The sequence below is a fragment of the Odontomachus brunneus genome, unplaced genomic scaffold (genome assembly GCF_010583005.1).
Source record: "Odontomachus brunneus isolate Ranch 3 - 2012 unplaced genomic scaffold, Obru_v1 Obru_scaffold_200, whole genome shotgun sequence".
In the NCBI taxonomy this organism is placed as follows: domain Eukaryota; kingdom Metazoa; phylum Arthropoda; class Insecta; order Hymenoptera; family Formicidae; genus Odontomachus; species Odontomachus brunneus.
In genome coordinates, this window is record NW_022639650.1 from 155123 (window position 1) to 180615 (window position 25493).

Genomic DNA, 25493 nt, shown 5'->3' on the forward strand with positions numbered 1-25493 from the left:
CTCTCTCTCTCTCTCTCTCTCTCTCTCTCTCTCTCTCTCTCTCTCTCTCTCTCTCTCTCTCTTAGTTTTAGTCTAGTTTCGTATGCATGTATTTGCAAAGCGATGGAAAATATTTAATCAAAGCACTTCAAATATTAATACCAATATCTTTATTATTATCTCATTTTTTTTTCTTTATTTCACTTATAATTTATTTTCTCTCTTTCTCTTTGTTTTTGTATCTACACCGTGTATTTAAGGAGTTTTATCCTACAAATTGTATAAATCTGTCTAACTACCTATCCATCTCTTTTACGTAACACGCTATACTCGTTGCAAAAAAATGCAAATGATGGACAATAATCGTTTAAGTGATTCAATCTAACTTAGTTCGAGAAGTTAAATTTTTCGCGCGAATACAATTAGGACTTCCGCGGGCCGTCGTGTGACCCGGTAATTTGTACCAGTTTTTCCGTTCTCTCTATTCCTTTTCCACTTTTCCCATCCCACCTTGTCTGCCGCGTGATCCCACGGTATTCCACGGTATCCTTCCCCGGTTAAGAATTACTTCGTGTCGCTGGCTTATTCTCCAGACAAAGCGCCTTTCTCTCATGGTGAAGATGAATTTTTTCCTCGTCGCCGACAAAGCTAGTTTCGCGAAGATGCAAGACGACGGTGTGTGTTACGCGAAAGGAGTCGCGAGGAAGCCGAAGGATGGGCGCGGAAGAAGTCGGCAGGATAGAAAGTTAGACATATAAAGAGAGACAGAAAGAGAAATAGAAAGTGAAAAAGAAAACGATAGAGAAAAGTGAGCGAAGGCGAAGTGAAGGAAACGCAACATCTCGTTATTGCGCGAGCGTAAAGAGCGAAGTATTGTCGGCGGAAAAAGAAGTCGTTGGATAGGAAGAAAAGCGCGCGGAAGAAACGAAAAGAAGGACAAAGAAGAGGAGAAGGAGGAGCAGCGGGAGAAGAGAGAGGAGGAGAAAGAAAGAAGACGCGAGCGTGTTCGATCCTCTCGTTATTATTTTACTTGAACGCGCGCGCACGTATAACGACTGTGCTCGCCTGCACGCGAGGAATTGCAATAGTGAAACAGAGAGAGAGAGAGAGAGAGAGAGAGAGAGAGAGAGAGAGAATGAGAGAATGAGAGAACTCTGAACTCTGAGGGATGGAAACGGGTCAATACGTGAAGGTTTCGGTGCAACGATGCTCTAACTCACTTTTCTGACCCCACTGCACGGAGGGAATGCGGACCCGATGAAATTTCCCAAATCGTTGCGCCGCTCTGCAATCTCGTCAATCGAGATCTCGAATTACGTCAATTATTACCGCCAATACCGAACGGCAATACGTCCAACAGCAAGTTGCGAAACAGTTATCGAGAGAAAGATTGCCACGATAGTCTACAAATTGACTCACCAACCGCGGTGAATATTTCTCGCGACGGAAGTGCACCGGAACGCGCGCCGATTTCACAACAGCGCTACGGGGGAGTTCCCCCTTAATCAAGAAACTTGCCCTTGATTAAAAAACTTCCTCTCAGAGCGTCACGTGATGTAATTTTGTTGCCAAGTCCGGTAATCATGTAAATGGCCGGATACCATAAAAAGGCAATATTCGTGGCGGCGAGGAGTATAAATTCAATGCCATTGTCGTTGCGATCCCGCGAGGCACGTTGATTCACGGTCGAAGTTGTCAGACGACGTAAATCAAGACGGCCGACACAGGCGAAAAGGATTGCTACGGAAAAACGACACGTCGCGGCCTCGTGAAGATCCAAATCCTAGAACACACCGAGCGGAAAAAAGTCCACTTAAAAAGCCACGCGATCACGCCGAAACCGTCGCCGTGGGACCGCGTGCGGCCAACAAAATTCTCAACAGATTCGAGAACGCCGTCGATTTTTTACAGCAGGAAGTATCCGATCTCCGAGAAAGTGAAAAACACGGCGAGGTTATGTACGGAAAAAAAAGTTGAATTAACCAAATATCTTGTCGAATATGAACGATCCAGAAATTCCGATTGAAGTAACGCGAATTCTGTTTAAGTCAACCAAAAATCTTGTTAACTGAAACAGAATTCGAGTTACTTCAGTCGGAATTTCTGGATCGTTCATATTCGACTAGATATTTCGTTAATTCAACTAAACCTTTTTTTGCGTGTGTGGATCAATTATCCGCAACGACGTGCCCGCCGACGAAGAAATGACGGCCGCACAATATCCCGGCCGAAATACATTTCGCTCACGTCTCTAAATTGACTATGGCGAGATTATTACATTGTATCTACACGAGCCAACGAGTCGGAAACAGAACGGCGGGTTCAGGACATACCGTATACGGAATGGCCGTTCCATCGAATCACAATGAGAGACCCACAATCCGGCCTCGTGAACGCGTGATCGAACGCGAAGTAAATAGGCGGAAGCGAGGGTGAGAAAGAGAGAGAAAGAGAGAGAAAGAGAGAGAAAGAGAGAGAAAGAGAGAGAAAGAGAGAGAGAGAGAGAGAGTGCGCTAGATGGATATCGGGAGCGCAGCAGGTTAACGATCGTGCGTTACATCAGCACCTATTGGCTCGGAGTTTAAGGTCAAAGACTTTATTTGCTTCTCTCGCGGCCGGCGTAATGCCCACGCCATGCACAGAGTGTGCCAAGAGCGGCACACGCCCAACGACGTAATCGCGAGACGAGACGAGACGACGAGGGCATTCCCCGCAATCTCGATCTCCGCGCTGCAATTCAGAGTTTTCCCGTGTTCTCCACGACGAGAACGCGCCCGGCGACTCCGCCGAATGGAATCCAATTATCTTCCTTTTTGCCACTCAACGAACGACGGTCACACACCGTCGGAATCGCGCCGCAGTGCTCGCGAATGGCGCCAATTCCCGGCCGCAAAAACAGCCCTCGCGCGTCGGGAAATCGAGATCGAGATCAGCGCGGGGCTGGGAACGAATAAATCCCAAAACTTTCGCCGGACGCTAATTCGAACCGCTAATTGAATACCGCGCAAGTGGAATTACGAAGTTGAGCGAGTCCCGGTGTGTTTTCCGAACCATTACTAGACGAGAGGTCGCAAGCGCTTACGACCGCGATCTATCGCGCCCGATAAATTTGTCGACTGTCCGATTCGCGCGAAAGTCAAGCGCATCTAAATACCCCGAAAACGAACGGCACCGAGTACTTGCAATTTTCCCCGGATACTTTTTACAGTCGTCCCCACGTAAATCCACGTAGTTCGCTGCATTTTTCCGCGCGCTTCCCTCCCTTACAATCTCTCTTTTTCTCTCTGTTTTGTCCTCTCCCTTCCTCTCTCTCTCTCTTTGTGCGACGTACATGCCACGTACCAAAAATAAAATAGTTCCACGTCGCGGTTCCCGACGAACGACGCGAAATTCAAGGATTTTCCGCGACGTTGACGACGCGAAACGCGCGAGACGCACGCTCGCCCGCGCTAATTCAGGCATTTATTTATTCCCTCCGCGTGTCCCTGGGAGGCAAGGAGAATAAATCAGCTTCTCGCACGAGACGCGTACGTATGTAGCTCATAGAATAGCATTAGTTACGCACGCTTTCGTTTCTTCTCCTTTTCTGAGTTCGTTGTTCCTATCGAAATGCAATGCTCTCTTTCCATTTCTCCACTCCCTCTCTTCTTCACAAATCGATTTACACTTGAGATAAAACATCCAATTATCGACTTCCTCTCCTTAGTCATTGACGCCCTAGAAAAGTCTGGTTTCTATTACGACCAGTGGCGATTGTTCAACAGATTTAGTTGTGAAGTTCTTTCTTAGTATCATGTAGTGCACACAGGCAAGAGATTTAGCTGTAATAAAGAGATTTAGCTGGTCGCATGAGAAACCAGATTTTTCTTCTACATTGAAAAAAATATGATATTTGTAACTATAATCATATGGAGAAATAATTATTATAAATTTGATCCAAAGAAGACCAAAGAAGAAAAGCTATTTTTTTTTTATTAAATTGTACCATGACGTTAATATGTTTAATAATGACTTTTTATGTGCATGTGCACTGCTAACATTTTTATGTTAGAACAAATCATATAGTTAGGGCCGAAAATAAGTATAATTTTAGCTAAATCTCTATCTTCTCTCTGTGTGGAGCGTCAAAAAAATGACGAAGAGGGTGTCGATAACTGAATGTTTTACTATATATTCTTATATGCTTTTTCAACGCGGCTCTCGCCGATTCCGCTGCACGGTCTCATTGATGTTTTCGTTTCATTACCGTAACCGTAACAAGCGGCCGCGAACGGACGATACTTCTTCGGTCTTATCTGCAACCCAACACCGCGCGGCGGAAACGGAGCGAACGGCGAACCTGCCCGACGACTCTTCTCATATCTCGCGTTTGCATAACATTAACGTTTAAGAGACCTCCTTCGGCGAAAATACGGGCGAATACTCGTCTATCTCTAGCGCGTAAGAAAATTCCACGCCTCATGTTGCACGCTGATATCGTTACGTTAACTTTGCACACATAGTGTTCCTCAAGAGCGCGTGATAGCACGAAAGCTACGACGATACCTCTACGATATTGATACCGGAGATGCACCGGAAAAGCTTGCATCGGTAGAGGTCGTATCTCTTGTAAATCGGAAGCTGCGTTCCTTTTCCCGGCGAAAATGTCACGAAACTAATAATTTCCGAGCTGGAAAGTCGATGGAATCTCGTTCGCACTTTCGGTTAAGAGAACGTATCCTTTCGAGCGCAGATCTGACGACATCGTTCGATTGCAATCTAGATTGCGAGATTTCACACATCATTGCTTTCATCTTAATTACTTTTTTCATCTAAGGTCGCGAATGCAGCTGTTCCCACTTCTACGTATTAGAGAGAAGATTAAACCTACTTGCATGTATCTTAATTTAGGAAAATAATTAAAAAAGGACGAATCACTACAGGAGAGAGAATATATTATAGTTTTTCTTTTTCTTTTATATAAATTTTTGTCACACATTTTACTGTGTTTCTAGTAGTGCAGGAAAATAGACTATCAGTAGGATCTGTTCTGAGAGAAATTATCTAATAAAAAATATTAACAAACGGATATTTCCGATTAAATTCCGATTAGAACATCCGATTCAATTTTATTGGATACTTTCGACCATAATAGCATTTCATCAGATAAACTGATCAAAAAATTATGAACCGGTATTTCTCATCGGATGTTTCCTGATCAGATACACAAATTTATCAGTGTTGTGATCGGAAATATCCGTTTTGTTAATTTTTTATCGGATAATTTCTCTCAATGTATCTTGCTGAAGAACATGAAAAGTTTCGTTAAAAACATAGCAAATTTCTTAACAGCATATTTTAGTTTCTGAATTGTTGAGTTGTGTAATAAGTAATTTCGGATTTTTCAAGTAAAATGGAACACTTTTATTTTTATGTCGTTATAATCTTATTTATAAAACAATATATGCGAAAGGTGACAGAAGAGCACGAATCAAAAGATGTGTGTGTGTGTGCACATATTGTTTTATAAAATTTAAACACGTAAAAATACACATACAATTTTTATTTTATCAGAAAAATCTAAAATTACTTTATTATACACAACTCAATATAGGCAACACAAATAAAATGAAGAGTCAGTTGATCCAAAATATCGATTTAATCCTCGTTTATAAAATACTCTACAATTTCTATAATATCTAGAATATTTCAATATTCTATAATTTGTATTATAAAATTCCCTTAATGTAGCGATTATTGGGAAAGCTCAAATCCGCGACGTTTACGCCAAAATACATATTTTAAACATATTTGTTTTATACAAAAAATGACTAGAGGAATCCTTTTTACCTCTTGAAGCGGCAAAAGGCGATGAATAATGTGCTCGAACGTTCCTCCCAGAGTACGGTCAAGTGAAATAGCCGTTGGCAAAAAGTTACACGGCTCGCGAATCGATTTCGCAGCGAAAATTCCATCGCGCACAATGACGTCAGCTCGACCGATGTACAAACAACATTTTCTCGCACTGACCATGAACAGGTCTCGAGCGGAAATTAGTGGAGCGGAAACCGGTGCCAGTGGGAAACTGGTTTCGATGCGCGATTCGCGGCACGCGTCTTGCCCGCATAATCGAATTAAGTAACACGAATGCAAGTTACACGTTATTGCATTTCGCGTTTACGTCTCGGCGCTACGAATATATCCCTAATACGCCCTTTAGGAGTCGACACGTGTCTGTCGGGACTAACAATCGTAATCGCGTCAGACGAACATTAGTTCCGCATGCGAGAGGGAAAGGGGAGCAAGACCTTAGGCGGAATGATCGCTTTCGAGATATTTACGGCATGTGAGTTGTCGCCTTTGCGTGACAATTGTCGCTTTTGATATATCTATATCGCTGCGTGAACAGCAGAAAGAAGCAAGCTCTTAAACAATAAATATATACTGAGAAAAAAATATTTAAAAGTTAACAAATATTTATTAGGTGGATACCATCAACACTCGTATTTACGTAAATCAAAATTTTTATCATTTAAACCGAGTCTACTTAAACCGAGTAAAAAAGACTCAGTTTAAATAAAGAGAATTTTAATTTAAATAAATATGTTAATGGTATCCTCCCCCATCTAATAAATATTTGTTAATTTTTTAATATTTTTTCTCAATGTATATATAAATCACACAAAATACAGAATCAGCTTTTCAAACTAATTTTGATTGCAGTTGTGTAAGAACAAAATAACGTAGTAAAAAAGAAGCTGATCACTATCATTTCGTTTCACGACTCGATAACGACTAAACTAAAAATTGCTCAAGCAGACATCAAGAGTTTGTGGAACATTATTAAGCAAAGTACAAGAACCGAGGCCGGTTTACTTTTTGATTTCTTTTCCTCGTCTAATCTAGAGCACGGAGTTTCCCCTAGAGAAAAGTTTAAGGGCGATACCATTTTTCTCATAACTTCTTAATCTTGAACATTAAGCATCCAGGTAACTAAAGCTTGAATTAAAACTTGGTTAAAGTGAACTCCCCTGCGAATTAAGTTGCAAGGGTAACCTATTTATTTGCACCGCTGAAACTCAATTCGCCAGAGCCTTTCATTTTCGATCAGTCGACAGCTCAAAAGCTAAAATCAGACGCTCCAACAAGTTTACGGACGAAATGAGTTTCAACTTTTCGTTCTTCTGCCACACTCGAGTGGCGGAGTTACGACGTGGGCAGGAAATTCCGCAAGATTCGACGACAAGATCGAAATAAACGCGTCACGGTGGCGCGTGTGGCGATGAATATTTCATGACGCTCTCCGCGACGAACAGCGGTACATTTTACGCGTATGACCTATTTAATAGAAACGCGCTGCACATGCGACCGGTTGACGATTCATTAACGAGCTTAACGACCGCCCGCTCAGCGTGTTCCGAAGAACTTACACGCGAAGTCTCTGTTGCATCGAGTCACTCTTCTGCGCGTTTGTAACATCGGATTTTCGACATAAATTCCCGAGTATTTAGAGGAACGGCGATTAATTAATTGAACGACGACAAAATTAATTAATTAATTTAATTAAACTCGCGCGCGGCAAGAATTAAACGCCGCCACTGTATCTCAGCAGATTTAATTGATTCACCGCTTATCATATCAATACGATAGTAAGAGAGTTCATCAATTTTTCCGCGAATATCTATCTCGGATAATATAACGGCGTGCTTAAGGAGTTTATTCACCAGATGTGTGCACTTTCAGGACGCCTAAAAGACTTGCTTTCAATGTGGCATCAAAGAAGCTGCTCGTAAATTCACGATTTATCGAATAAAATTACGTCTTTATACGCTGAGGAAATAAAATACTTGATATTTATAACTACAACCGCATAGAGAAAAAATTACCATAAAAATTATGATTAAGCAAATCAGTTTATTAAATTTTTCCGATAAAAGAAATTAATTTTCTTGAATTTATTGAATTCGTCAATGAAACCTTTCATTTCTCACGAGTTCACGCGAAGGAGATAGATACATGATCGATTCATAGAGAGAGAAATTACTGCTGCGACTTTAATCCTAGATTATTAATCTCTTTTCTGGTTTACTAATATCCGCCTTTTTAGCGGACATTTCTCAATTATTTGCTCTCAGAATGTTTCTGTTGAACAACAGAAAATTAATAAGAAAAGAAGAAACAATAAATAAAACTGTATTTAACAAGAAAATGCAATATATGTTATTGAAAATCCGCACAAATAGCGTACATCAAAAAGACGGGTTCAGTAGTCTAGGGTTAAAACGTAAGTGCGACCGCATTGCAGACGATCTCTAAAGGCTCCAGAGCGCTCGTTACCACATGCTCTGAAATGTCCGTAACCCTTTTTCACAAAACATCCCGTACAGCCCGCGACCCCGCGGGCGCGAGCGCGCCGGGTCATTCACCCCGTAAATTACGAGATACCGAGATTGCGCCCCGTGATTTACGTCATGTGCGTAAGGCAGCGGTGGAGTTTAACTATCGGAAACAGAACAACCGTGAATGATCGTCGGCCTCGGCTGGAGAGCGATACCACCACGCTGAATTCGGAGCGCGCGCGCAAACGTTGTTGCGGAACGTTGTGGCCGCGCGCGTTTACGCTAAACCTCCAGAGCTCGCGATCTCTTCCCCCGCGAACCCGCTACCTCGCCTCGCTCCATCGAGTCGCGTTTTAAATGGTCGTTCGATCGATCTTCAATCGAGGGACCATCCGCGCGGAAATCGCGTTTGCCTATCGGCTGTATACGCGCGCACGACGATTCGTTGACGAATACGTTTTCGCCGACTTTACTTTCGTTAAAATGAACCTTTCGCAATGACAACATCGTAAATCTTCGGGAAACGAGAGAGAAAGAAAGAGAGAGAGAGAGAAAGAAAGAGAGAGAAGGGTGACACAATGCAAAGGAGATTTTCTATCCAGTCAGTCAGATCTAAATTAAAAATCTATATTTTCTCACATGTATCGCGTAAGCTCACAAAGAGAAGAAAGGGCTTTCGCAAATCGGCGGGAGCGACAAGAACACGTAACTACGAAGCGAGATACGAAGTAAGAGCCTAGGATCTTCTTCCCCTCCTTTCGTGAGAATCGCGGTTGTCCGCTCAAACTCTGAGAAATAGGGCCATGGTCCTACACAGCAGTAAGAAAATTGACCAATCACAATTATTCTTGAACCGTAAGAAGAATCATCGATCGTTGGTCAATCTACTTACTCCGTTTATGTTTTTCTGGATGTTCTCGGCCACAGGGCCATGGTACACGAAAGAACTTGAGCAGTAGGGAAAGTGACCAAACACAATCGACTGTTCTTCGATCGTAAAGAGAATTATCGACCGTGGTTGGTCAATTTGTTTATTATTTAAGTCTTAAGCTTAATATACAATATGTTTTTTGCTTCCTATTTATTTCTCTTTATCTCTTTTTGATTGAAAATTTAAGCCTTAAGCCAGAAACGACAGAAAATAAGAAGTAGGAAACAAGGAGCATATTTAGGTCAAGCTTTAAACTTGATCTGCAATGTGCTCTTTATTTTCTATTTGTTTTGCTCCATCTCTTTCTGACTTATATCTCATAAGCCAGAAGATAGAGAACAAGAAAGCAAATAACACATTATCACATAGATCAGGCTTTACTGCTTAAGTTTTTCCGCGTACCATGACCTATACTCGCTCTTCCGCGGTGTCATCAAGCAGCAACGGTGACTACGTCACCACGCCCGGACGCGAGAACAAAAGGCGCGTTGCAACGGAATGACGTAACATCAGCGTTCGATCCGCGAACGGAGGAACCTCCCTCTCTCCTCCTCCTCTTTCCCCCTACGCCATACATACGTCCGCAACAAGTTGGTCAAACAAACTGTCCTGCACGAAGCTCGATCCCGAGGGGGCCGGGTTTCTTTCTCCGCGCCGGGGTGTACGCGTGTATCGAATACGGAAGAGGAGTACACGAGCGACGGCGAAGTTGCGCCGCGTTAAGCCGCTTGCCTCAGTCACGGATGAGAGGAGGATATCGTTTCGGCCGCCGTCTCTCGCCGTATATCTACCTCCTCTTCTGCGGACATGTCCCTTTCTGGGACACTCGATGCGCCTCGCGGCTTAGATATCGGCAGCGACGACGAAACACGCGTGTACGCGAGTGTGTATGTGTGTGTGTCGCGTAGCTTTATCGATATCCACACGCGCGTGATTCACCAACGACGACGGGTGCACCAACGACGTCGGCGCCGGCCTTGATTTATGGATAACGCCGTCGCCGTCGCGTCCGTGTTCAAACGTCGGAAACAAGGACACTGTGGATTTTCGCCTGTACACGCGTTAACCATTCAAAATGGCGAGCGCGAGCGAGAACGCCGGCCGGGATTGTCCGGTTTTAACCCACGCTATTGTCACCGAATCGGACAGTCGCGACAATTATCACCGGGGAGAGGGTGGGAGGCCGGAGTAGGGGAGGCTGGACAACGGCCCGTTTTGCAACTATCAAATTTTCAGACGACGGTTTGTTCGGGCTGCCGACGCGATTAAGACGCGAAACCGATGTTGCGAGCGCATTGTCCGCGTGACTAAGCGGGAATCAGTCGCGCGCACGCACACACACATATTAATACACACAAGTGCGAGATGAGATAACTAACTGGGTATTATCTTCATTACTATGGTTCTCCCGCAACGTTTCGGCATATACGCAGAGTATCGCGGCTTTACTTTCACGCGGTTATCATGTTACACGTATGGGACGAACTCTGTCCGTCCTCGTAAATTCCAACAAGTAGGAGAGCCTTTAAACGATACACAGTTACGTCGGTGTGCCCGCGCGTGCAATTTATCCGCGGTTTATGAAACTTACGAAAGAGAGTATCTCACGCCCGGGCCCCGAAACAATAAGAAGTAATTCCCGTGCTGCCACGATAAGCTTCTTCTCACGGGCGATACATACGCGAGTGCAAACTAGTTAATTATTCTTATCGCATGAGAGAAGAACAAATGGAGAGCAAAAGTGTAATCCCTGCACTGTCGTTGAAAAGTAATCTTCGCGGCACGCATCACGATAAGAATGAATTCATGCGAATGCACGTTTGAACTCGCGACGAAGGATCTGTCCTTAAGAGTGGAATCGAGTGTTTCCGGATATCTCGTAATCACAGAGATTTAGATGCCCGGACCTTGAATCTTAATCTTCGCTTCCCGGACGTCCCAACCCGCAAACTTGTGGCTTTTAATCTCTGAGCCGAGATTTGCGTAATAATGCGTCTTAATCACATGGCACGCAGAACAATGTAGCTCCGCCGCCCCGGTTACAGAGTCCTTCAATCGCGGGAGGTTTCAATCGCGTGCTACATAATTTAGGCACGTTCCTCTGGCAATGTGATTACATTGAACAACCATTAGATGAGCACTCGTTAGACGCTTTCTTCCGATCGCATAATAAACAAAGAGATATTTCACGATAATTTAACGAGATTCCCGCGTGTATGGGTGTGGAGGCGCCCGAAGAGCAACGATTATCTCATTAACCCTATTATCCTCATTAATTTGATTAAAACACCGTCGTCATCCTTTCATTTTTTAAAATTCTTATTCACACCGGACGAGCGCAGTATCGTAGTGATACGGTCGCGTGGCGGAAAGATAATGAAAGATAATGAAAGAAAAATCTCACAGCGCGCGGCTCGTTTTGCGAACAGGATAACGAGCGGTAAACGCGTCTATACAAATTACTAGTAATCACACGGTATTTGTAATGACGCGTTTATTCTCTTACGAGACGAGACGGCGCCAATGAAAAAAAAAAATGTAAACGATACATTTCCGGCGCGAGTCCACATCCGCGCGAAAACGACTCGCTTTTCCGTTCGGATTATCTTTACTCTTCCTTCTCCCTCTCTCTCTCTCTCTCTCTCTCTCCCCCCTCTCTCTAGCTGCTATTGTTTTTGCTCGTCCGCCCGTATAACGTTCGCGATATCGACTTACCGGCGGCGTGGCAGCGCCGTTAGCGGTGCCGTATATTTATTTTCGTGCCATCCGTGCCATCCGAGCTCCATTGCGCCTTTCATGGCGCTACGGTATTGTACTCGGTTAATTTCGCGATACCGCGAGAATAATTTATAACGCTTCTTCTACTAGTCGAAAATGAATATGGATGAGCTTTATTTCGCTGGAGAGAAGTACACGTATCTTCAATTAAATCAAGATCTCTCGCGCGCGCGAGCTCAGTTGTTAGCTTTTTCTCTCACAGTCACACCCATCGCAATTAACTAATGGCATATACAGAGCGCAAAAATTATTATATAAATGCATCATACGTAGATATAATTTTGTGACATACTTCGTTTATGTGTGAAAAGAGATATGTGATGTAATGTATAAGTAAAAATGAAATTAGTAGAGAGAGAGAGAGAGAGAGAGGAAAAGAAGAGAAAGAAGAAAGAGAGAGATTGAAATTATGCAATCATGTGAGAATAATGGGTACAAGTATATGTAAATAATAAGCTCTTTTTGACGAGATGCACGCATACGCACGTATTAACGCCTATAATTATGCAATGCAGTAGGTTTAATTTCCGTAATAGGTATGCAAATTATACTGTAAGGCGATGTGATCATTATCGCTACAACGAAACACGCTATGCGGCGCGTCTGGAATTAATTATTAATTAGACTAATTACATAAACAGTAGTTAGCTAACGGATAGGGCAGTATAAATATTTTGTGCGCTACACGACCGATTAGCGGCGAAATTGCAGCAATGCGTTGCAGCCATTCGCGTACGAATGCCCATATTATGAGTATGGAATTACTTACGTAACGCTAATGTAATTTCACGAAATGGCTTTATTCAAACCGTCACGGAATTAGTCATGTCGCTGAATTACTAGAGCGTTTGCTGTAATTATTAACCTCGTCCACAGACTGCGTCCCGGAATATTCGTTCTTAACCTCTAAATCTCCTACAGGTCGTACCCAGGAAATGAACACAGATTTAAATTGTCACTGGGAGACTAATATATTAAATTTTTCTCGGAAATTATCATATCATCTCTAGAGAATTTCTATATCCTCTAGATTGTATCTATAACGGGAGTAATCCCGCACGCGTTTCCCCGCGCATATATTTTCATACATTTTACAGTTAAAAGCTAACTAATAACGGACACCTCGATAAATTGCCGCCGGCTTCGCTTCGTAGAAGATCTCAGGAAAGATCGTCTCGTCCACAACTTAACAATATTCAACATTAACTACGCCGGGTAAGTAAACGTCAAGTTCAAACTTCGAAAAAGTTAAAACCCATTTGGATGAATAATAAGGTTTTGTTATTAAATGTTGTTCCAGCGCGAAGTTTCATTCACGGCTTCATGTTCAGTCGACTCATATGGCAAGAATTACTGATGCTTCGATATTTTAATTAAAACCAACTCGCTTTCAACTAATCGCAAAATCTTTCGTTGAAACGAGAAATCGGTAAAACCCACGAGAGATTTTGACCGCTCCGATTTGTTTTCGTATTTTGCGTAAAAAACAGCGTAATTTCAGTCATGCACGTTTACCATTTGTAAGATTAACATAAAATATAACGCTAAAAATATTCCGCAACAGAGTCCCCAAATTGACGACAAGTAAATGTATGTATTCCACGAAATATCAAATTTCTTTTTAATAAAATAGTCGAAGTACCTGCGACAAAAACGATCGCGAATTGAAATTTAGAATAATATAACAGTAAAAAAAAGGGTTTTTCATAAATAAAGCTTTGTAAATGAAAATACACGATGAAATACTATCCGTCCTTCAAAACTCGGTTGATTTTTACATATAAATTATCACAATTCAAAACTTAATTACTAAAAAATATCAAACATCGAAATTGTACAGTGGCACAAAATAATATATGAATATTTATACCTATGAATTCTATATATTCATACTGTTATCAACGCGTTGGTACGCGCTGGTACTCACATTTGCCTGTAACATTTACGCCTCTAAAAATTTAATCTCTTCAGAAATACCAACACATTCTGAGTCGGAATTTTAGATTTGCAGTAACTATGCTACAAGTGATTACCCGCTGCTGTTTTTTGCATTTTAAAGCTCAAAAAGATAAAATGATAAAAAATAATAAAATGTGATGAATTTTTCTTTTTTCTGGTCTTTTTGTAATTACTCTTTATTACTATCAAAGATTTTAATGGAATTTGGAGATTTAAGTGATGAAAAAAAACAATAATGTGTCTTAATATATTAATAGAAATTTCAATTTAGATTCAATAACAGCAACAAATGCTAAATACAAATAAAGAAATCACAAATTAGCATCTGCAAAACTTACAGTGTCATAAATTTGTTCCGCAAATCAGTATACGTATAAATTCAGATACATTAATTTTTCATTATAAATGTTAAACATTGTTCAAATAAAAATATAATAAACATTATAAATAAATAATCATCATGTAATTCCTTTAAAAAAAAGATAAAGATTAGATAATATATTTATTATATGACTGATTGATGTCGTAATTTATCACTTTAAATTATTTCTTTCCGACTTTAATAAATATATTCCTGAAGAGATGTTAATCTCTTTAAATCTTACAAGAAAGAAAAAGAAAGAGTATACACTTTCTAATTGAATGACTCTCAAGACTTCGCACACGTAACGCCGGATCTCAGATGCGCAAACGAATAAATAAACTCACCACCGATAAGTCGTGTTTTCCGTGTTACATTCCTGAATCGCGCGTCAGAGTAAAATTAAGAATAGCAGCATTCCGTGTTGCATTAGCAATGTTTGGCGCGATACATTATTTTTATTAAGAAAAATATTGCGTATAATCTTGCTCTGTGTATGAACTCGAAAAGAAACAGTAATCGTTCACTTATTCTTTTTATATCTTTTATCATACTTGTGTTTACTTTTTTTTAGGAGAATTTATGATATAAAATTTTTACTCGTCTGTAGCTCTGAATTATCTCAAGTATATGAAATCATATCGATCGGCTGCTGCAACAGTCGCAAGACAAATATTCTCAATGAGTACATTGATAAAAACAAACTACAATAAGAACACAAAACCCTGACACGGAGACAATCACGCGCATCGAAAGTTGTCCTTCGCGCAAGGACGCGTCGAGTCAGGCAAGCGTGAATTACGCGATCTCTCTTTCTCTCTCTCTCTCGCATCCATCTCGATTAAAAAATGAATGTTTACTGTGACATAACGGGCGATTTCTGCGGCTGAACGAAAGTTACAGCGTGTTTGAACGATAGAAAACGATTTCCGATCATCTTTCGCGCATTCCTAAGGAATGTGTGTCACTATTCGACGAATGAATCTCGCATCACCACGCACTAAGCGCCGATCGACGCATCAGGTGTCAGTCACCTCGAGTCGTGAGAACGCGACTCTCGCGTGCGCGGCTGATACATACTTTCCTCGCACACGTATCACGTTATGCACCATCGTCGCGAATGTCAACGCGACTCTGATAATTAATAATGACGAGCGCGCGCGCCGAGTCGCGAAACACACGTTGCACTGTAACATCTCGCGAGCACGTTAACGCACGAACGAGTCAATTCTACCACGGTTGTTCCGTTGATTCGCGGACAGACGAGAAATTATCTCTCTGACGGTCGAAAATTCAAGTGTCTCAAGATGCCAAACTTCACGTTGTTGGAGACGACAGCGGGAAAATGGAGTATAAATCGTCTCGCGATAACCGTCAGTCGAGTGGCGCGGTGCGAAGTCATGAGTATATGACAAATACAACCAATACTCACCCCGTGTCCTATTGACCGTGGCAGTCTCTGTGACCTGTCCGGAATCCGTCGCCGTCGGTGGTGGTCCGGGCTCTCGTCTTCGTCTTCGTCCCGCGCCTTTCACCGTTTCGCAACGAGGTGCAGGATGCGCGAGGATCGTCGTCGTTCACTGACGCCGGTTTTACGCCGGCCGAGTCACTCGCGATAAATCACTCGCGCGACAAATCATCAGCGGCAACGCGTGACGATGACAATCGCGCACCAAGGGGTACGCACGACGTACGCGGGGACACGCACGAGCGCGAGATCTGCGAAACGCGACGCGCGAACAACGCTCCGAACGCTCCCATCGGTCAGCTGCAACTGGCGACCGACGCGGCGGCAATGATGGCGACGGGAGGGGGGAGGCCGGCTGCGCGCGCAACTCCGTAACTCAAGCACCAAACTTCAGCGCAAACGGAACAACGGAGATTATTACAATTTCTTTTTTATGAAATAAAGCGCTGACAATAGAAACGATATTTTTCAACGAATTAGGTTGCCGATAAGTGGCTTAAATTATACGATACGAGTGTTGAGTAAAGATCGAAACCAATATAATTTTTCCGAGGTTCATGTTGCGATGACATTTTCTACCATCCTTATGTTACACTTTCTATATTTAACACACAATAGAGCCTCGAAAGATTACTATGTATATACGTGTATACTTCAGACATAAGAAAAGAGAAAAGGGAAATCAAAATTGCAGGAACATATAGAAAGTGCTTGAGAAAAATGAATCTGACGATCCTTCCCATACAACATAAATGTTCAAAAAATATTTCAGAGATGTCTCAAAGATATTTGATATCTTTCAGACGTCTCTAGAATGTATTTTGGACATTTGTGCTATATGGATTATTTTGTCGCAAATAATAAAAAATATTGTGGTGTCTGTTTGTTTAATATATTTACAAAGTTAAAAGTTAAATTTAACGAGGTTATATCTCTTTTAATAATTGCTTTCAAGGGTAACAGAAATGTTCACGTTGTAAAGCACATTGTCGTGCAGCACGTTTAAAGTACATTTCCGTGTTTAGATTAAAATTATTTAGTTTGATCAGTGTTGTTCTATGTTAGTTTCTCTTATTCGTCGTATTTTGAGCACTCTGAATCTAATAGATAATAAATACCTTAAAAAAACCCTGCGGAAACTCACAACCGGCCTATTTCTTATTTTGTCGTTATTGGCAAAATAGAAGACGAAAATGATGTTTTGTGTAATATTGCGTAGAAAAATATTAGTTAGTAATACGTAATGATCGTATAAAGTTACTAATACTATATATATTTGTTCGTGTTTCGACAAGACTTTTTACACTTTATTAATTAGATTTCAACTACACTTTTACACTCTGTTATATTTGCTGCACTAGTGCAGAAAGTTCAGTTGAAAGAAACACAAGTCTCCAATGCGTAATGTCAAAAGTGTGTCAACTGGAGCAAGGCTTGGGGTTTCCTGGCCATCTATTGGAGGAAAGGAAAGACGAAGTGGGAAAAGTTGAAATTAAACATTTGATTATTTCAATCAAATAAAATAGCTAGTGCAAATGTTATTCAACCATAAAAAAGTATATGTATAAACATACGTCTACTATAGATCCCAATAGATAACATCATTTACAGAAGTAAGTTGTATAGGTTAAGTTAGGTTAGGGTTAGGCTATCATACGAAAACCTAACAAGCTTATCAATTTTGTTTAACATTCTGCTCATCAATTTCGTATCTCTTATCACCTTTGTTACTTTTTCTTTTCTTCCTTTCGTTTTTAGCGCAGAAATGGTGCAAAGTGCGCACATCGCGAATTAATCTCCGTCGTTCTTCTCGCCATGGACAACGACCCAGGTATAATGTGTTTTCGTCATTGCCCGGCGAAGAGTGTATTTTGCAAGAATATTCCCACGACGTGTCCGGTTTGCTCGTCGCATATCCGAGATTTCTTCGTAGTCCCCTTTCGCATTCCGTATCCACTCACAAACGCTATCCACAATCCGACCAGTGTCATTATTCGACCCGCTCGAGGTAGCTTTCTCGAGGATTATGATGCAACGCGAGATTTGCACGTTGGAATAGTCGATTCTACGGGAAATATAGTTGAATTTGATAGAAACGGCTTGATAGTGAATGACGTGGTGAGATGGACAGATTGCGTCGCGTTTAAGGTCGTGCCAGTTGCTTGGACTGTTCAATGGGACGATATATTATCATTCATGTTGAAAGATTTCAAATGGAAACCTATCAACTATAACGAAACCACTATGAATTGCTTTGATTTTGTTTTGGAATTTTTTAACAATCTTGGACATGGGGACTTGAAATTTGCGAGCAAGGAAGATTTGTGCAAAAAACTGATACTGTCAAGAATTCAGAATGTAATTAGATACAGTTCATTATATAGAGCCTTGAAAGATCAAGAATATGTGCTGTCAAATAAGTACATTTGACATATCTTTGTTTTTGTCAGCCCTTAATGATACATAATTTGTAAAACAATAATATAATAAATGCTTATCTTTATACATGTCTTTTTTTATTGATTCTTTATTTATTTATTATAAAAAATAGAGTAATCTCAATAATTTGAGAGTTTTGCTAACTATTTCAAGTAGTAGGATGATATTGAACTTTAGCTCTTTTGTTCAAAATTTATTGGATTTTTATTTTACAACTAAAAACAATAGAGAATTAAATATAAGTAATATAAAAGTACTTAAAAATGTTTGCTCACTATTATATAACATATTTTTGAAGTTATATACATTTTTTATTAAAAAGGAAACTTTTTATCTTTGCAGAAAGTACAGGAAGCTAAATAAAACAACAAAACACTTATCACAATTAGAACATTGTCACTTAGCATACATTCTGACTAGAGCAGGCAGCAATTATTGAGACTTTCTTATTGATAGCAACGACAAGATGATTCTTACCAGAATCAGAAAGTCATTACTTAGTATACGCTCTGAACAAGGCAAACTGCAATTGTTGAGAGGTCTTATTACTAGTAGCAGTGAAGACAAGTTTGACGTGATAGTCATTGGTGGCGGTCATGCTGGAACTGAAGCGTGTGCAGCTGCTGTTAGAATGGGTGCAAAGACATTACTGGTTACTCAGAAGAAAAGTACCATAGGTACGTTCCAAACAATACAAAAATTCAAATGACACCAAGACAAATTTATTTATAAATTAAAAGGTCAAAATATGTGTACTAAAGGCAAATTTTAGACAATATTCATTCTATTTAATAAAAATTCTTACATTTACGTTGTATTTGTAGGAGAGATGTCATGCAATCCATCCTTTGGTGGAATCGGAAAAGGTCATCTTATGAGAGAGGTAGATGCTTTGGATGGAGTGTGCTGTCAAATATGCGACATCTCAGGTATACACTACAAGGTTCTGAACAAGAGCAAAGGACCAGCAGTATGGGGTTTGAGGGCTCAGATAGACAGGAAGTTATACAAGAAACACCTTCAAGCAAAGCTTTTTAACATGCCTGGACTGCATATTCATGAATCTTCCGTAGAAGATCTGATTTTGGCGAATGATTCTTTGTCGTGTCATGGAGTGATTCTCAGTATGTTTGAAAATATATACTACATTAGCAAAAATAGAGAAATTTCAAGAGTTATTTTGATTTAAAAATTTTGATTTAACTTTTATTAAATTCGTGTTATTGTATTACCTTGTAGAAGATGGCACGAAAATATTCGGCAATGCGGTGGTTATAACTACGGGAACTTTCTTAAAGGGTCAAATAAATATCGGATTGGAGAAAAGGCCAGCAGGTAGGATGGACGACGAACCAAGTATTGGCTTGGCAGATACACTCTACAGACTCGGATTTCAAATAGGAAGATTAAAAACTGGTAAGGATAATATTTTTACATACTACATTTTGCAAGATATTTGAAACGAATTCCTGCAACTTTTACTTTAAACGTCTTCTGGCAATTTATTATTTTTCTTTTATTTCAGGCACGCCACCGAGGTTAGAGAAGGAAAGCATCGATTTCACGAAATGTGTAGAATATTTACCAGATACATCTCCTATACCGTTCTCATTTATGAGTGATAAAGTATGGTTATTGCCGAATGAACAAGTATCAACGTATCTAACATATACAAACGCGAACGTCGCGAAAATCATAAGAGACAACATGCACTGTAATTTGCATGTAACGGAGGAAGTAACAGGTCCACGTTATTGTCCGAGTATAGAGAGCAAAGTTTTGCGTTTCGCAACAACGATACATCAGATCTGGCTGGAGCCGGAAGGTCTAGACTCACCATTAATTTATCCCAGCGGATTATCTTGCACCCTGCCGGAAGAAAAACAAGTGGAGCTTGTGAAATGTATCTCAGGGCTAGAAAACGCTCGTATAGGTAATTGTTACGTGCATTGTCGATCTTCACAAGACGAATTTTTAGCTGACGTTATCAGCTTTTTTATGTTATGGTGTTATATCAAATAATTTATAGATTAATAATTATATTTGTTTGCATAGTAAAACCTGGTTACGGTGTCGAATACGACTACGTAGATCCTAGAGAATTAACATCCGAATTGGAGACCAGGAAGATTTCAGGACTATTCCTTGCTGGACAAATAAACGGCACTACTGGCTATGAGGAGGCAGCCGCGCAAGGTATCATAGCGGGTGTCAACGCGGCCGCTAAGGTAATTAGTTTTAGAATAAAATGTAAAAAACTAATCTTTTTTCTATAGAGAGAAAGATTCAAGAAGATACATTTTGTTCGAACATATTTGTGCAAAAAATTTTCATTTTAGTCAGCACATTCTATTGTCTATAAAATTTTATAAAAATTAACGATTCCATAGAATCGCCAAAGATTTTATAAAATTTGATGAATTAATCAACTTATTTTAATATTTTAACTTCTAAATAAATTTATTTACGCCTAAATTCAGATATTGAAGAAGCCGCCACTTGTGATAAGCCGAACTGAGGGTTACATTGGCGTTCTCATCGACGATCTAACGACGCAGGGTACCACCGAACCATACAGAATGTTCACCAGCAGAGCGGAATTTCGTATAAGCTTGCGTCCGGACAACGCCGATTATAGACTGACTGAGAAGGGTTACAAAGTTGGTTGCGTTTCGCAAAAGAGGATGGACAAGACATGGGACATTCAACGTAAGATGCAGCAAGTCGTACAACTACTTAAGAGTGAAAGAAAGTCAAACACAAAGTGGCGGCATATGTTGAGGTTAAAGCCCAGCAAGTCTACTAGCAACAAATCGGCTTTTGATATTCTTGGTAATCCGAATCATAATATTACATTTGCACTGATGGTGAAAAGATTGCCAGAATTACTGAGCCACCTTGATCAAGATCCTGTTCTGGCGATGAGAGTAGAGGTATGCGGATTGATTATGAGGATAATGAACACTTGCATATCTTGGCAAGAAAAGTTTGATGACTTGAAAGTGTGATTATTTTTAAAAGATAAGTTATTAGAAATTTCTATTGATTACTTTTAGATAGAGGCAAGATATGCATTTGCTGTTGCGAACCAGCAAAATCAAGTGGATGATATCAGAAGGAATGAGCAGATGATTATACCCGAAGATATTGACTATAATAGGTAACAAAAGGAAATTATAACCAAAGATTCACTTTATTTTCATCTTGCATAAATTTTCTGAAAAGGATTAATAATCGTTTGTTTTATTTTCGTACAGTGTCGAATTGAATTTATCAAATGAAGATAAAGAGAAACTCACAAAATATCTCCCACGCACGGTAAATCTATATCTTACATTGTCTCCTCCACTATTACTATTTCCTCTATATAAAAACTTTAATTTGTATCGAGAATTTTTTTTGTTTTTTTCCCTTTTTTTAACATCAATGATATATATATATATATATATATATTTGTTACTATTTTAAGATATAATTCTTATATAATTGATACTTATTGTCATCTTGATAGCTATTTTTATCTATATTAATTAGAATCTACTTTACAGATTGCGGCAGCTAATAAAATCTCAGGTGTAACACCTATGGCTGTGTTAAAACTGTTTTATCACATCAGACATCGCTCCAACGAGTATACCACCAAAGCATAACACCATATTATAATATATAATGATATGTATTATATAATGATTAGTGTTTACTGTTATTTTGATAAAACAATATAGTAAAATATTTAAAAAATTAATAGTTCTTTATTTTAATTAATTAAATTAATTAATTTAATATTTATTTTTTGAGAACGCAAGTTTTATATGCAATGCACATTTCTACTCATTCTTATAATGATTTTGGTTCAAATTCTATATTTTGATTTATGTTTTTCTCTCTCGTCTTAACTAAATTTATTACATTTTGAATAGTTTTCTTCTTTTGTAACCTAAATAATGATTTTTAGTGTTTTGTTCAATTGCGTTAAAGCTGAAATGCTTTTTCTTTGTCAAATGCTGGAGAAATTTAGCTCTTGGATCAGAAAATACTAATCATGCAAAGATATATTTTAAGTTGATGACAGTGTCAAGTAATTTATTTACTGTATATTATCTTGTTTATATTTATTATTTTTAATTTTATTGTTAATAAATTTAATTTCGTTATAGTTACGTCAATTTAATATTTCCGTCTCAGAAAGTATTATTTGCTGCCCAGATAGCCAAATCTGCGCGAACAGATTTCGAGCAGAACTTGCTATCAACTTTTGATAACAAATTTGATGCAGAATCTGTTATATCAAATCTTGTTGCCAAATTGCCGTCAGATATGCGGCAGAACTTGTTGTCGGATAATTGCTGCAGATTTGCAGCAAAAACCGCGCAGAGTTTGTAGCGATTTGACGGCAGATTGGCGGCAGAAACCGCGCTTGCTGCGTTTTGCGCGGTTTTTGCTGCAAATTTAGCACCAATTGCCCGACAGCAAGATCTGTCGCCAAAACCGTAGCCTAATGAGACACAGATAGCTATGGTTTTGCTGTGAATTTTTTTATCAAATTTGCTGCGCGCTGTCTACGCTCAATTTGTTTACTGGATGAAAATGCAACATAAAGTGCTGAGATAACATATCTTAGAATAGCTCATTTCCTGTTTGCATATCATTATTCATCATTCCAGTATAGCAGTTTATAGCGTGACAACACGGCGCGTAGAAAATTAAGTTTGGAACTATTGGAAATTAATTATCCATTAATTGGAAACATGAAAAATATGACTGAACTGACAAAATGTTTTTTCGTATTTTTTTGTTTGTTAAAATGTGCTTATACGCTGTCTATTATCCAGGAACAAGGTAAGTTTATATTTATCTAATCTATATTAAGAGATAAATTAATTCTCAAGTGTTGCAGACTGGAAACACGTTTAACTATTTATAAAAAGCCTATGTAAAAGAAACCTATATAAAACCTAGCTATAAAAATAATAACAAAATAAAAAGAAATGTAAAAGTTAGAAAAATTAAGTAGAAAAAAGATGACAGGAACTATATTCTGTTGATATCTTACATTATATATTAATGTTTATTAATGTTAATTAGCTGTGACACAATTTTATACGTGTGATTTAATGTCTAGGGATATACTATTTGAATGTAAGTGACAGCATAGAGAATAAGTATGGATTAAAAATATATTGCCATACAGCAGAATCAAAACACCTCAGAGATATCTGGAAAATCATGACTGTAAGAAAATTGCCGATATATATCTTATGCAATTATATTCTATTTATAATTTAATTGTATATGTATGTATATATTGTAGATGCATCTAAATATCAGTAATTCAGAACAATATACTTTGTATCGTGGCAAAACACCTGATGAAATTGATCAAAAACATGAAAAAAAATCATTTGATATTCTTAATAATATGTTATTCTTGAGCATTCAGATCAATCCTTTTGAAGATACATGTATAGGTGTTTATATACATTCTTCTAATGAATCTAGGTATATAATGAGTATGACAGAAACAAGTAAGCACTAAATTTAAGATTAAATTTTGATTAAACTTTTTGCATGTATGTATAATCGACAACATCAATAATATATAATTATTGTTTATCATTAGATATTAATAGCTGTTCATTCACCATGATGGTAACAGGTATACTGATTTTTTGGTTTGCAAAAATATTAAGTCAGGAGCCAAACTTTTATTATGCTTGCTGTACTCTGTTTGGAATCATTAAATTGATCTTAATTTCCATATATAAAGTACGGAAATGGGTGCAAAAGGTAACTACTTTACACATATACATACTAATGTATATAATAACTATATGATACAAATTTTATACATATCTGTTTGTTTAAAATTAAGGTCAGTTTTGAATATTTCATTACTCGGGCTGTATTGAGTTTTCTTCTTGCTCTTTTCGTGTTCGAGGATTTGATCGCACATTTGATCTCAGAGCCATATGTACAATACATCATTTTATACATCATTATTTCATCATCAATCAGTTTTATGATTTGCTATGGTTTTGATCCTGTTATCAATACAAGAACTAAACAAATAATACAATGGTTTTTGCAAGTAAGTTACATTATGTAGTATTCTTTTCTAAATTCTTTGATATAAACAATTTTATGTTTGTGCAGACTACAGGATTAGTGTTAGTATATTATAGCAGTTATTTACGCGAAGCATCTCTTTTATGCTTCATTGTACTTGTACTTGTACAATTTGTACGTTGTACAATTTTCTAAAAGTAGTGCTGGAGCGAGGAAAAAGATATTGGTAAATATATGGTTGGATTTATATAGTACTTGTTATTGTTTTGTCGCCACTTGCACTAATTATACACAGAAATGCACTTACTTAAAAACTTGTTATTTTGCATTTTCAGATTAATTAATTAAGCACGCATCAATATTATCCATACATTTGTAATAATTTGATAGATACATATTGTTTGAGTATATATTACAGCGAGTTGTGTTATATTAAATTATATTTAGAAATATTATTTAAGCACTATATAATCATATGGTTTTAATTATTTTGAGTATTTTATTAATTTCTAACATAACGTTATGTATCTCTGGTTTAATAAATTTTGTTCTGTAAAAAATGTTTTAGTTCTTGTAGTCAGTAATAGTGCAAAATTTACTTTCTTGTTTGAGCAATTTTTGGATGCTTTTATAATGTGTATCGTTGCACGATTGTACCTTTAATTGACAATAAAAATCGTTTTGATCCGGTTACCAATCCAAAAATAAAACAAGTAACACAATGGTTTTTGCAGGTAAGCTAAATTATAATATCTCTTTCTAAACTTATTGATATAAGCAGTTTTACATTTGTCTGTAGATAGCAGGATTAGCATTGGTATATACTAGCAGTTACTTTCGCGAAGCTTCTTCTTTCTGCTGTATTATACTTGTATTTTTGTACATGTTTCTGAAAGCCTAAACAAGAAATATTGAAACGAGACATTGGTAAGTGTGTTTTGTATATGGCATAGTAGTAAAGGATGTTTGTGTATGACATTAATAACTACTACTTTGTTGTTAATCACTATTATATGCTACATGAGAATGCACTTATTTATAAGAATTTATTATTTTGTATGTTTTAGATTAATTAATTTAGTATTCATTAATTAAGTACTCATCTGTTCTGTATATATATATATATTTTTTTTTTTGTAATGATTTTATAAATTTGTAATATTGTTTGAATTATTATAGCATGTTGTATATATA

General features: G+C 38.4%; 4 protein-coding genes across 9 annotated transcripts in view; 3 read left to right on the plus strand and 1 right to left on the minus strand.

Annotated features, from left to right (window-relative positions):
- Positions 1–16100, minus strand: part of LOC116852062 (protein-tyrosine sulfotransferase) — a 109715-nt gene extending 93615 nt beyond the window's left edge. For all 4 annotated transcript variants that reach the window (XM_032832044.1, XM_032832041.1, XM_032832043.1 and 1 more), the window contains exon 1: positions 15759–16100. The gene's annotated coding sequence lies outside the window, so the exon portion shown is untranslated. The remainder of the gene's footprint in view (positions 1–15758) is intronic.
- A 1071-nt stretch (positions 16101–17171) lies between these two features.
- LOC116852044 (protein MTO1 homolog, mitochondrial) lies at positions 17172–22389 on the plus strand. 2 transcript variants are annotated; one of them, XM_032832017.1, is made up of 11 exons: positions 17172–17407; positions 17553–17625; positions 18576–18910; positions 19058–19357; positions 19473–19649; positions 19759–20166; positions 20289–20461; positions 20714–21166; positions 21290–21393; positions 21491–21551; positions 21782–22389. In XM_032832017.1, the coding sequence occupies exons 3-11, from the start codon at positions 18700–18702 to the stop codon at positions 21881–21883; spliced, it is 1989 nt and encodes a 662-aa protein (XP_032687908.1). In that variant the 5' UTR covers positions 17172–17407; positions 17553–17625; positions 18576–18699; the 3' UTR covers positions 21884–22389. The 2 variants fall into 2 exon arrangements, with proteins under 2 accessions (XP_032687908.1, XP_032687909.1); XM_032832018.1 differs by lacking the exon at positions 17553–17625.
- Positions 22390–22802: 413 nt separating this feature from the next.
- LOC116852046 (nuclear envelope integral membrane protein 1b-like) overlaps positions 22803–25493 on the plus strand; it is a 5979-nt gene continuing 3288 nt past the window's right edge. Inside the window, exons 1-6 of one of the 2 annotated variants that reach the window (XM_032832022.1) lie at positions 22803–23072; positions 23356–23465; positions 23545–23758; positions 23854–24020; positions 24106–24321; positions 24387–24525. In XM_032832022.1, the coding sequence (XP_032687913.1) occupies positions 22982–23072; positions 23356–23465; positions 23545–23758; positions 23854–24020; positions 24106–24321; positions 24387–24494 (906 nt within the window). In that variant the 5' untranslated portion in view covers positions 22803–22981 and the 3' untranslated portion in view covers positions 24495–24525. Of the gene's footprint in view, positions 23073–23355; positions 23466–23544; positions 23759–23853; positions 24021–24105; positions 24526–24634; positions 24654–25493 lie in introns of those variants that run through there. The other variant, XR_004379681.1, reaches the window with a different exon arrangement.
- The window catches only part of LOC116852045 (nuclear envelope integral membrane protein 1-like), a 7353-nt gene continuing 6384 nt past the window's right edge, over positions 24525–25493 (plus strand). The window contains exons 1-2 of the mRNA XM_032832021.1: positions 24525–25033; positions 25099–25226. The gene's annotated coding sequence lies outside the window, so the exon portion shown is untranslated. The remainder of the gene's footprint in view (positions 25034–25098; positions 25227–25493) is intronic.

Bases quoted from the DNA above. Each gene is read 5' to 3' on its own strand.
- LOC116852044 (XM_032832017.1), top strand. From the start codon at position 18,700: ATGATTCTTACCAGAATCAGAAAGTCATTACTTAGTATACGCTCTGAA. The intron at 21,167-21,289 runs GTATGCGGATTG...GATTACTTTTAG, and splicing joins TTCTGGCGATGAGAGTAGAG to ATAGAGGCAAGATATGCATT. The intron at 21,552-21,781 runs GTAAATCTATAT...TCTACTTTACAG, and splicing joins CAAAATATCTCCCACGCACG to ATTGCGGCAGCTAATAAAAT.